Source organism: Engystomops pustulosus, chromosome 10, assembly GCF_040894005.1.
Source record: "Engystomops pustulosus chromosome 10, aEngPut4.maternal, whole genome shotgun sequence".
NCBI classification, from domain to species: domain Eukaryota; kingdom Metazoa; phylum Chordata; class Amphibia; order Anura; family Leptodactylidae; genus Engystomops; species Engystomops pustulosus.
In genome coordinates this window covers 101,775,253-101,788,484 of record NC_092420.1, presented here as the reverse complement: position 1 = coordinate 101,788,484, position 13,232 = coordinate 101,775,253, and the positions used below count along the sequence as shown (strand labels likewise).

At 48.1% G+C, this 13,232-nt stretch overlaps 1 protein-coding gene across 4 annotated transcripts in view; it reads left to right on the top strand.

Moving 5' to 3' along the window:
* The window catches only part of SLC44A5 (solute carrier family 44 member 5), a 159,457-nt gene that overhangs the window by 84,096 nt on the left and 62,129 nt on the right, over positions 1-13,232 (top strand). For 3 of the 4 annotated variants that reach the window (XM_072128549.1, XM_072128548.1, XM_072128547.1), the window contains exons 4-8: positions 5,889-5,973; positions 6,438-6,522; positions 6,870-6,995; positions 8,904-8,964; positions 9,070-9,193. In XM_072128549.1, coding sequence (XP_071984650.1) covers positions 5,889-5,973; positions 6,438-6,522; positions 6,870-6,995; positions 8,904-8,964; positions 9,070-9,193 — 481 coding nt within the window. Of the gene's footprint in view, positions 1-5,728; positions 5,780-5,888; positions 5,974-6,437; positions 6,523-6,869; positions 6,996-8,903; positions 8,965-9,069; positions 9,194-13,232 lie in introns of those variants that run through there. The other variant, XM_072128550.1, reaches the window with a different exon arrangement.

Genomic DNA, 13,232 nt, shown 5'->3' with positions numbered 1-13,232 from the left:
TCTCTGCTCTATAATCCTCCAGCTCCTTCTCTGCTCTATAATCCTCCAGCTCCTTCTCTGCTCTATAATCCTCCAGCTCCTTCTCTGCACTATAATCCTCCAGCTCCCTCTCTGCACTATAATCCTCCAGCTCCCTCTCTGCACTATAATCCTCCAGCTCCCTCTCCGCACTATAATCCTCCAGCTCCCTCTCTGCTCTATAATCCGCCAGCTCCCTCTCCGCACTATAATCCTCCAGCTCCCTCTCTGCACTATAATCCTCCAGCTCCCTCTCCGCACTATAATCCTCCAGCTCCCTCTCTGCTCTATAATCCTCCAGCTCCCTCTCCGCACTATAATCCTCCAGCTCCTTCTCTCCTCATCCCCTGTGGTGTAATACTCCCATCCTCTCCTCATCCCCTGTGGTGTAATACTCTCATCCTCTCCTCATCCCCTGTGGTATAATACTCCCATCCTCTCCTCATCCCCTGTGGTGTAATACTCCCATCCTCTCCTCATCCCCTGTGGTGTAATACTCCCATCCTCTCCTCGTCCCCTGTGGTGTAATACTCCCATCCTCTCCTCATCCCCTGTGGTATAATACTCCCATCCTCTCCTCATCCCCTGTGGTATAATACTCCCATCCTCTCCTCATCCCCTGTGGTGTAATACTCCCATCCTCTCCTCACCCCCTGTGGTATAATACTCCCATCCTCTCCTCACCCCCTGTGGTGTAATACTCCCATCCTCTCCTCACCCCCTGTGGTGTAATACTCCCATCCTCTCCTCGTCCCCTGTGGTGTAATACTCCCATCCTCTCCTCATCCCCTGTGGTGTAATACTCCCATCCTCTCCCCATCCCCTGTGGTGTAATACTCCCATCCTCTCCTCATCCCCTGTGGTGTAATACTCCCATCCTCTCCTCATCCCCTCGGGTATAATACTCCCATCCTCTCCTCGTCCCCTGTGGTGTAATACTCCCATCCTCTCCTCCTCCCCTGTAGTATAATACTCCCATCCTCTCCTCATCCCCTGTGGTGTAATACTCCCATCCTCTCCTCGTCCCCTGTGGTGTAATACTCCCATCCTCTCCTCATCCCCTGTGGTGTAATACTCCCATCCTCTCCTCGTCCCTTGTGGTGTAATACTCCCATCCTCTCCTCGTCCCCTGTGGTGTAATACTCCCATCCTCTCCTCATCCCCTGTGGTGTAATACTCCCATCCTCTCCTCGTCCCCTGTGGTGTAATACTCCCATCCTCTCCTCATCCCCTGTGGTGTAATACTCCCATCCTCTCCTCGTCCCCTGTGGTATAATACTCCCATCCTCTCCTCATCCCCTGTGGTGTAATACTCCCATCCTCTCCTCATCCCCTGTGGTGTAATACTCCCATCCTCTCCTCACCCCCTGTGGTATAATACTCCCATCCTCTCCTCGTCCCCTGTGGTGTAATACTCCCATCCTCTCCTCATCCCCTGTGGTGTAATACTCCCATCCTCTCCTCATCCCCTGTGGTATAATACTCCCATCCTCTCCTCGTCCCCTGTGGTGTAATACTCCCATCCTCTCCTCATCCCCTGTGGTGTAATACTCCCATCCTCTCCTCATCCCCTGTGGTGTAATACTCCCATCCTCTCCCCATCCCCTGTGGTGTAATACTCCCATCCTCTCCCCATCCCCTGTGGTGTAATACTCCCATCCTCTCCTCCTCCCCTGTGGTATAATACTCCCATCCTCTCCTCGTCCCCTGTGGTGTAATACTCCCATCCTCTCCTCCTCCCCTGTGGTGTAATACTCCCATCCTCTCCTCATCCCCTGTGGTGTAATACTCCCATCCTCTCCTCATCCCCTGTGGTGTAATACTCCCATCCTCTCCCCATCCCCTGTGGTGTAATACTCCCATCCTCTCCCCATCCCCTGTGGTGTAATACTCCCATCCTCTCCTCCTCCCCTGTGGTGTAATACTCCCATCCTCTCCCCATCCCCTGTGGTATAATACTCCCATCCTCTCCCCATCCCCTGTGGTATAATACTCCCATCCTCTCCTCATCCCCTGTGGTATAATACTCCCATCCTCTCCTCATCCCCTGTGGTGTAATACTCTCATCCTCTCCTCGTCCCCTGTGGTGTAATACTCCCATCCTCTCCTCATCCCCTGTGGTGTAATACTCCCATCCTCTCCTCATCCCCTGTGGTGTAATACTCCCATCCTCTCCTCATCCCCTGTGGTGTAATACTCCCATCCTCTCCCCATCCCCTGTGGTGTAATACTCCCATCCTCTCCCCATCCCCTGTGGTGTAATACTCCCATCCTCTCCTCATCCCCTGTGGTGTAATACTCCCATCCTCTCCTCATCCCCTGTGGTATAATACTCCCATCCTCTCCTCATCCCCTGTGGTATAATACTCCCATCCTCTCCTCGTCCCCTGTGGTGTAATACTCCCATCCTCTCCTCATCCCCTGTGGTGTAATACTCCCATCCTCTCCTCATCCCCTGTAGTATAATACTCCCATCCTCTCCTCATCCCCTGTGGTGTAATACTCTCATCCTCTCCTCATCCCCTGTAGTATAATACTCCCATCCTCTCCTCGTCCCCTGTGGTGTAATACTCCCATCCTCTCCTCATCCCCTGTGGTGTAATACTCCCATCCTCTCCCCATCCCCTGTGGTATAATACTCCCATCCTCTCCTCATCCCCTGTGGTGTAATACTCCCATCCTCTCCCCATCCCCTGTGGTGTAATACTCCCATCCTCTCCTCATCCCCTGTGGTATAATACTCCCATCCTCTCCTCATCCCCTGTGGTGTAATACTCCCATCCTCTCCTCATCCCCTGTGGTGTAATACTCCCATCCTCTCCTCATCCCCTGTGGTATAATACTCCCATCCTCTCCTCGTCCCCTGTGGTATAATACTCCCATCCTCTCCTCATCCCCTGTAGTATAATACTCCCATCCTCTCCTCATCCCCTGTGGTGTAATACTCCCATCCTCTCCTCATCCCCTGTAGTATAATACTCCCATCCTCTCCTCGTCCCCTGTGGTGTAATACTCCCATCCTCTCCTCATCCCCTGTGGTGTAATACTCCCATCCTCTCCCCATCCCCTGTGGTGTAATACTCTCATCCTCTCCTCATCCCCTGTGGTGTAATACTCCCATCCTCTCCTCATCCCCTGTAGTATAATACTCCCATCCTCTCCTCGTCCCCTGTGGTGTAATACTCCCATCCTCTCCTCATCCCCTGTGGTGTAATACTCCCATCCTCTCCCCATCCCCTGTGATGTAATACTCCCATCCTCTCCTCGTCCCCTGTGGTGTAATACTCCCATCCTCTCCTCATCCCCTGTGGTGTAATACTCCCATCCTCTCCTCATCCCCTGTAGTATAATACTCCCATCCTCTCCTCGTCCCCTGTGGTGTAATACTCCCATCCTCTCCTCATCCCCTGTGGTGTAATACTCCCATCATCTCCCCATCCCCTGTGGTGTAATACTCTCATCCTCTCCTCATCCCCTGTGGTGTAATACTCCCATCCTCTCCTCATCCCCTGTGGTGTAATACTCTCATCCTCTCCTCATCCCCTGTGGTGTAATACTCCCATCCTCTCCTCATCCCCTGTTGTATAATACTCCCATCCTCTCCTCATCCCCTGTGGTGTAATACTCCCATCCTCTCCTCCTCCCCTGTGGTGTAATACTCCCATCCTCTCCTCATCCCCTGTGGTATAATACTCCCATCCTCTCCTCGTCCCCTGTGGTGTAATACTCCCATCCTCTCCTCCTCCCCTGTGGTATAATACTCCCATCCTCTCCTCATCCCCTGTGGTGTAATACTCCCATCCTCTCCTCATCCCCTGTAGTATAATACTCCCATCCTCTCCTCGTCCCCTGTGGTGTAATACTCCCATCCTCTCCTCCTCCCCTGTGGTATAATACTCCCATCCTCTCCTCATCCCCTGTGGTATAATACTCCCATCCTCTCCTCATCCCCTGTGGTATAATACTCCCATCCTCTCCTCATCCCCTGTGGTGTAATACTCCCATCCTCTCATCATCCCCTGTGGTGTAATACTCCCATCCTCTCCTCATCCCCTGTGGTATAATACTCCCATCCTCTCCTCATCCCCTGTGGTATAATACTCCCATCCTCTCCTCGTCCCCTGTGGTGTAATACTCCCATCCTCTCCTCATCCCCTGTGGTATAATACTCCCATCCTCTCCTCGTCCCCTGTGGTGTAATACTCCCATCCTCTCCTCATCCCCTGTGGTATAATACTCCCATCCTCTCCTCATCCCCTGTGGTATAATACTCCCATCCTCTCTTCGTCCCCTGTGGTGTAATACTCCCATCCTCTCCTCATCCCCTCGGGTATAATACTCCCATCCTCTCCTCATCCCCTGTGGTGTAATACTCCCATCCTCTCCCCATCCCCTGTGGTATAATACTCTCATCCTCTCCTCGTCCCCAGTGGTATAATACTCTCATCCTCTCCTCGTCCCCAGTGGTGTAATACTCCCATCCTCCTCTCGGCTCCTCTCTGTATAACACCCATTCTCCTCCTCCTCTTCTAATATTCTCGGTATTATGTCATCACATATAATCCTCTTCATCCTCGCACTTAATACTCCCACCCGTGTCGTCTCTATTACTCCTACTCCCATCATGTTTCTCTGAAGTCTATCACTATGACTCCGCTCGCCCCTCACTTCCTCATTCTGATGTTTGGGGGGTTCAGATCTAATATTTGGGGTGACTGAGGTCTCCCCTATAAGTTCTCGGAGACCAGCACTTACACCTCATCCCCGTTAGCTCGGTTATGATAGGCCGGGCCTGTACAGTGAGTGAAGCCCCCCAGCCTGTGCCCCCTGGGACCTCCGCAGACATGACGCCTCCATCTAGTGACACCGCACAGATTGTCACATAACCGTGATTCACGGAGAACAATAGATGGAAGAAATGGATGTGATTTCATTAGAGGGAACACGGGAGACGTCTCCTCCTGTCACTCCCACAGATATTTACATGGTGCGCAGGAAGATCAATGTGAACAGGAGGGAAATTTATGAGATCAGCAGCCGCGGGGGCATAAAAAAAATTAAAAAATAATTCATTTTTGTGTCACACAATGTTCCCAAACTCATCACGTGGCAGAGGTAATGAGGAGGTGATGGAGGGAAACATCTTTCTGTGAAATCCACATTGACCGTGGCATCTAAGGGGTTAATCTGTGGCTACTGAATGTGACATCTCAGGGGTTAAATGTTAGAACCCTCCAATCACAGGCTCCGGAGCTGAGGCGCGTCAATCAAACATGGGACAACGTGTATAAAAATGGTAAAATCCCTTCGTGTTCTGAATCCTTAAGTGGAGACTCTTCCTTCATCCTAAAATAATCCATATAGTAGTAAGTGAGCAGGTGAAGTGGTAGTCAGAGGCGATCAGGTGTTATGTCTTGTGAGAGATATATACTGATATACTGACACGTCCCTGGTCTGTTGTGGTGGCCATTTTTGAAAACAGGAAGTGAATGAAGAGCCATTGTATGTAAACAGGAAGTGAATGAAGAGCCATTGTATGTAAACAGGAAGTGAATGAAGAGCCGTTGTATGTAAACAGGAAGTGAATGAAGAGCCATTGTATGTAAACAGGAAGTGAATGAAGAGCCATTGTATGTAAACAGGAAGTGCAGCCATATTGTCTGTCACCTCTGATTTAGGGCCTTAGAAATGAATGAGCAACCCTCATATAATCAATAAAGAAATCCCAACCAATATGGCCGCTCTTCTGGTTGACTCTTTTGTAAGATGGCCGCTACAAGAAAACTTTTCTTACTTTAGAACCTAAAAAGTGCAACAGAACCATTAAAACATTGACCTCTATCCAAAACTTTTTTTGTTTCACCATTTAGCCTGGATTCATGGTGACCCCAGGAAGATCGTATATGCAACAGACAGCTATGGGCAGTTCTGCGGACAAAAGGGGACTGCAAATGAGTAAGTGCTGCGACAGTCTCTTCTATAGGCGACTGCTCCTCCCATTCCTGTATATACCTTATATACCCTATAGTAGGATCTGGCTTCATAAAGCAGATGTAATGTGGCTGCAGGTTGATCCATAGACATTGTGCTGTGATTTGCTGCTGCGAGAGGGAGAGAAAGAGCTGCTCCATACATATAATTGTGTATATACAGCCACTCATTTAGCTGCTGCAGAATATTTGTTATAAGAAACTGATTAGATCAATGGAAAAACCTAAAAGCACAGATTATAAATTTGGGGGTAAAAGGAATTTATGTTGACACTGTGTGGTTGAGTGAGGCCATGGGAGAGTATTAATATGATGGGGGTAGGGTTCAGGGGGTTAATATGTAATGTTTTTATATATTTATCACACAGGAGGAATGTTTTTTTGTTGCTGACCCTTTCTTTAACCCTTTCTTTTCCTGGCTCTTTTAAGAAACAAGACCGTCTTAATGTATTTCAATATCCTAAAATGTGCAAGTCCGGTGGTGCTTATAAACCTGCAGTGCCCTACAACCCAGGTGAGCCCTTTGTTGGATTTTACATCATTTCTTCTAAATCCCTTGTAATAAAATATACGTATGATGTTCCTCTGTTACTCCTCCTGGAAAGCTATGAACTCATTGACTAGTGGGCGTTAGTTGGGGGTCTCTCTACATAATTTGGCCTTGTGGCCACTGATTGGAATGGTAATTTTACTAAAAAAGAGAATTGTACTGTCCAGTTGTCAATTTTATTGCATTTCCCAGAGGAATAACTGAGTAAAGATTCCTAACAAAGCTTCTTTTTATGGGAATGAAAGGACATGTCAGGAGGTGACATGTGGTCGTGTATGTTATAGGCTCTTATACTTGTCTTTTGTCTCCAGCTTTGTGTTTCCAAATGCCCGGACAGATTTGCCACCTACCTGGACATGCAAGCGAACTGGGGCAACAGCAGCTACTGGGACTACTACAGGCAGTTCTGTAAACCAGGGTTTAATAACCCCAGGAAGGTGAGTGACTATAAGAGGACATCAGATACATGGACTTAACCTTCAGGAAATCTTTGGGGTCACTCTATTAGAATGTAACTATTACACAATGACTGAATATGAGAAACTGTACATTAACTCCTTAACGCTCTGCGCCGTAGCTCTACGGCGCAGAGGTATAAGGAGTGTATGAAGAGGGCTCACGGGCTGAGTCCTCTTCATACAAAGGTGGGGGTTTTTGCAAAATGCATAAAACCCCCACCGCTAATAACCGCGGTCGGTGCTTGCACCGATCGCGGCTATTAACCCCCTAAACGCCGCCTGCAAAGTCGCAGGCGGCGTTTAAAAGACGGCGGCGCGTGGGCGCCGCCATCTTTTTTTTGATCGCCACGCCCCCGAACGTCATCGGGGGGTGGCGATCAGTTGCCATGGTAGCCTCGTGTCTTCTCTTGACACGAGGCTATCTGGCAGCTGCATATTCGTTACAATGAGCCAGTGGCTCATTGTAATGAATGTGCTGCAAAAATGCCATATATTGCAATACAGAAGTATTGCAGTATATGGTAGCAGCGATCTGACCATCTAGGGTTAATGTACCCTAGATGGTCTAAAAGATAGTGAAAAAAAAAAGAAAAAAAAAAGTTTAAAAAATAAAAAAAATTAATAAAATATTAAAAGTTCAAATCACCCCCCTTTCCCTAGAACGGATATAAAACATAACAAACAGTAAAAATCACAGACATATTAGGTATCGCCGCGTCCCAAAATGCCCGATCTATCAAAATATAAAAACGGTTACGGCCGGCGGTGACCTCCGAGGCGGGAAATGGCGCCCAAATGTCCGAAATGCGACTTTTACACCTTTTTACATAACATAAAAAATGAAATAAAAAATGATCAAAATGTCGCACAGACCTCAAAACGGTAGCAATGAAAACGTCGCCTCATTTCGCAAAAAATGACCCCTCACACATTTCCGTGCGCCAAAGTATGAAAAAGTTATTAGCGTCAGAAGATGGCAAAAAATTTTTTTTCTTTTTTGTACACATTCGTTTAATTTTTGAAAATGTATTAAAACACAATAAAACCTGTATAAATTTGGTATCACCGCGATCGCACCGAACCAAAGAATAAAGTAGGCGTGTTATTTGGAGCGAAGAGTGAAAGTCGTAAAAACTGAGCCCACAAGAACGTGACGCACGTGCGGTTTTTTTTCAATTTTTCCACATTTGGAATTTTTTTTCAGCTTCGCAGTACACGGCATGTTAAAATAAATAACATTACGGGAAAGTAAAATTTGTTACGCACAAAATAAGCCCTCACACAGGTCTGTACACGGAAAAATGAAAAAGTTATGGATTTTTGAAGTTGGAGAGCGAGAAATGAGGCGAAAAACCCTGCGTCCTTAAGGGGTTAAAGGGGATGTCCCACAAATAATACACACTGTATGTGTATTCAAGGGGAAGAACATGTTTTCAACCCCTTCCTTTTCCATTGACGTCTAAGATGGAATGACTCCTTTAAATGCGGCTTCTACCTCCGACCTAAATGAGAAGCTAAAGTTCCGTCATACGGAAATATTGACTTTTTCCTGTCTGGTCACAGCGGCCATTTTTGAAAACAGGAAGTGCCGTTTATCATAACAGGAAGTGCCGCCATATTGCTTGTCGTCACAGAAATAAGTGACCTACTATCATTTGATCCAATAACTACTGAGAATCGATGGTAGTAATGACAACCAATGTGGCGGCGCCTCCACCTGGTGAAATGGCTCCTGCAACCAAAATGTCAAAATATTTTTAAAAAAAAAGATAAAAACATAGGAGAAGCGGACGACACAGTCACAGGCAGCTCCGACTAAGAGACGTGTCCTAGCCATAGGGGTGTTCCAGGCATGAAGATGTTTTACCTGATCTGTGATTCTTTCAGTCTATTACAGAAGTTCTACGGGATGAGGACTGCCCAGCCATGATCATTCCCAGCCGGCCGTGTAAGTGTCTACAGGAGCGCACAAAATACATCAAAAAATTGGTGGATAATTCTGTCATTTTTAGGTCTTTTAGACGTGATCCAGACGTGTGCTCTCTCCCCACAGTCCTCCAGAGATGCTTCCCAGATTTCTCCACCAGGAACGGCGTTCTCACCGTGGCCAATAAGACGCTCTTCAAGGACGGAAGCGGTCAGATGAGGAACGTGACCGATCTGAGGGAAGCGGCTAAGTAAGGATCCTAAATAATCCTCCTGTCAATGTGTTTTCTCATGGGGTGAACCTTCTATATGGGCCCCAAGATTGTGAGGTATGGACTGTAGGAACAATGATACAAATGTCATGCAGAACGTTGGGGACAGTGAGGTCCAAGCCCCAGGCCGGCGTCAGTCATGATGATATTTGGGGTTCTAGAACAAGAGATGGATGGGTCACAGCTGGTACCTAGAGGATCCCCCAGGTCTCCAGCATGGAGCTTTGTAGCGTCATCTCCGCTATGGGACTCTCCACAGAAGTCTCCAGACTGGACCTGGTTCAGAGCTTGGAGAAGAAGTCTCCAGAATGTAGTTGTCCAGACGGTCGCGTAGCCTCCAGGATGGAGCTGTGTGCGGCTCAGTCATCACCTTGATAGAGACCATATTATTTAACTCTAAAATTGAACTATGCGCCATGATTTCCATGATGGATCTTTTAACACATAAGAAACTTCTAGAATGAAGTCCTGCACACAGTGGGGCTCATTTACCCACCCGGTCACTCGAGTTCACTAAGTGTCCGTGTACAATGCTAGGTGCGGTGATTCACTAAGATCGTGCGCCAAAAATCCTGAATCTGTCGCTTCCCTGCACTGGCCCCACAGAGTTCACCAACTTTTTTGTGGTGTCGCTTGCTACACAATCCCAGCGCAGACGCTTCTTATACCTGTGCAGCCGTTTTAGCCTAGAAGAACGTGCACGGTCCGACTAAAGTGCAGCGCAAAGCCCTTAGTAAATGAGCCCCAGTATATTGATACAATGGAGCTCTGCACATAATATAGACTAGAGACCAGGGTCAGCTCCAAGTTTCAGTGGGCCCCTGGGTGACAGAGCCTTAGTGGGGCCCCATCCCAAACAGCCCCCTCATGGTTACCAGTCACTATGACGGTATTATATTGTATACTGGTCTCTATGATGGAGTCCTGCACAGCGGAGCAGTCTCTATGACGGTATTATATTGTGTACCAGGTATTATAATGGAGTCCTGCACATTAGACCAGTCACTATGACGGTATTATATTGTGTACTGGGCTCTATAATGGAGTCCTGCACAGCTGAGCAGTCACTATGACGGTATTATATTGTGTACCAGGTATATCTATGTAGATTTTCCTCCTGGGGGTCGTGTACTTGCAGGATCTGTCAGATTCTAATCCTGATTGATTTCATCCTCATAACAGCCTTTATTTTGTTTTATAGCCATGTAACAACCATTCAACATGGGACTACAAGGTTACCAATCACATTCCCTAACCCTGTGTGTACGGCTTGTGCGCTCAGCTAGAACAAAGCAATACTGACACGTCTTATAGTCTCCTATGGAATAAGGGCTCGCCGGCTACTTCAATTTCATTCGGGGAGTGGGGGGGGGGGGGGGGGGGGTGCGGGGGAGGGGGGATTTGGGGAAGCCTGTGATGACTTTGACAAGTTTCCCTACTGGGTCACAGAATTATCAACTGTGAACTGTACTAGAAGTAGGTGTTCAGCCTCCCCACAGCGCCTCCGCAGGAGATATTGGGGATTGCACAAAGCTGAATCGGTTGTCATTGTGAGAGGACAGGGCAGGTCCCCACTATAAGATCTCTTATGGGTTCTTACATTTCTGTTCTGGAATCATTGGGTTATTGGATGCAGAATAAAAGGCATTTAGGGAAGTAAATAGGACTGCACTGTTTAAAGCCGCAGTTTATGCAGATTCGGCAGAGACTTTGGCGTCTTATTGCTTTGTTCAGAAGCTGAATACATAGACGATGCATGGAAGCCAGAACCTGACCCGCCATCAGATCTTAACCCATTAATAACATGTGGTGACCTCCCCAAAGGAGTCACATCCAATGCTGCAGGGGTTACGCCGTCTCCACTGCAGGGGTAACAAGGGCTCTGCTGCAGGGGTAACAAGGGCTCTGATGCAGGAGTAATGCTGCCTCTGCAGCAGAGGTGGCATTACCCGTACAGCGGAGGTAATAACACCTCTGCAGCAGGGGTAACACCTCCGCTGCAGGGGTAATAATGGCTCTGCTGCAGGGGTAACGCCTCTGCTGCAGGGGTAACAAGGGCTCTGCTGCAAGGGTAACAACTCCGCTGCAGGGGCAATAATGGCTCTGCTGCAGGGGTAACACCTCCGCTGCAGGGGTAACAATGGCTCTGCTGCAGGAGTAACGCTGCCTCCGCTGTACGGGTAATGCCACCTCTGCTGCAGGGGTAACAAGGGCTCCGCTGCAGGGGTAACAACTCCGCTGCAGGGGTAACAACTCCGCTGCAGGGGTAACAACTCCCCTGCAGGGGTAACAAGGGCTCTGCTGCAGGGGTAACAACTCTGCTGCAGGGGTAAAAACTCCGCTGCAGGGGTAACAAGGGCTCTGCTGCAGGGGTAACAAGGGCTCTGCTGCAGGGGTAACAACTCCGCTGCAGGGGTAATAATGGCTCTGCTGCAGGGGTAACACCTCCGCTGCAGGGGTAATAATGGCTCTGCTGCAGGAGTAACGCTGCCTCCGCTGTACGGGTTATGCCACCTCTGCTGCAGGGGTAACAATGACTCCACTGCAGGGGTAATAATGGCTCTGCTGCAGGGGTAACACCTGCGCTGCTTTTCTGCATGACATGTTTTAATCTTTTTATTTTTTAGGCCATGTTTGACAGCATGGGGCATGTTGGATATTGGGTTCCGCCTGTCATTCACACTCAGAGGAGACATTTTTGTAGGCTGTTTGCCTATAACATTTCTACCTGAGAGTGTGTGGCAAGTGTGCAGTATACAAGGGCCCTAATAAATGCCGGACCTTTCCTAAATCCTCACCTTTCAACATGTAGTCTGAAAGTTTGTGCAAAGTCCACCCACCGGGGCCTCACCCCATTGTGGGGGCATCTGGATTCCCTGGGACCTGAGTGGCTGTAGCGTGGCCCAGAGCCAAAGTTATGTCACAGGGGGCTTGGTTATGGCTTGGTTCAGGAGAACAGGATTTGTCCACATCTGAGAGGGGATGCAAGAAAAGGAGGCGGCCGCAGACTAGTGAAGGGACCCCCCTGGGATACTCCAGGTGTAAGTGTAATGGTAGATCCCTGGGCAGATGGTGAAGGGGAGGCCTGTGATGTTAGTGACAGCCGGGGATCACACGTGGAGGCAGGCAAAAACTCAGTTTCTTTAATGTCACCTAGTCCAACAAACAGAAGGTTGGCTGGATGTGGAGCTTGAGTTTGGATGCAGAATTTGGCACCCAGAGCTTCTGGTCTCTCATAGGAAAGAGATACCTGGTCCTGTCTCTTAACAGGTGCTGAGAGAGAAACAGAAAGACATAGACAAAGACCCTGCACCTGCACATACACTGCCCTGAAATCCAGCCAGAGGGAATATATATATATATACGTATTTCCAAATCTGGGAATTTCTAAGGGCTACAACCAACTACTAGTCTGGAGTTGCAACACAATCTCAGAATGAAACATTTAATGTAAACCTTACAAATGTTAACCCTAGACTTCACAGGCATACCATAAGGCAGCTGTAATACCGCATGCTGACAGTAGATGGCAACATAGGATAGCAAATAAGGAGGATTTCCAAGTGAGAAAAGACTCCCAGGATTAACTTAAAATTGATGGCCGCCGCTAACCAGGAAACCAACTAGAACTACTAGAACTAGTAATGTCCCATCCAGCGAGCCATTACATCCGCACAGTCAGTTCAGAACCCTTGGGCACAAGTAACAAATGCCTATATTAGTGTAGTTAAAGGGAAGCCACGTCCCATTGGGTTTACATTGCAATCGCTGGCATTTAGTGATGAGGTGAGACCTTAGACTTAGGGCTTTGGTTAAAGGATGAATAAGTAATAATCTGAATCTGTAATATTAAATACATATTAAGTTTGTTGCTGAATCTGGATATAGTGTCTGTATCCTGCAGCCTCCTATAGTGTAACCTGGGGCAGACCATGTACCTAGGGGCAGTGGTCACATGACGCCCTATCTGCTGTATAGTGCACTGCCTCTACATATGGCACAGACTTGATGTACAGAC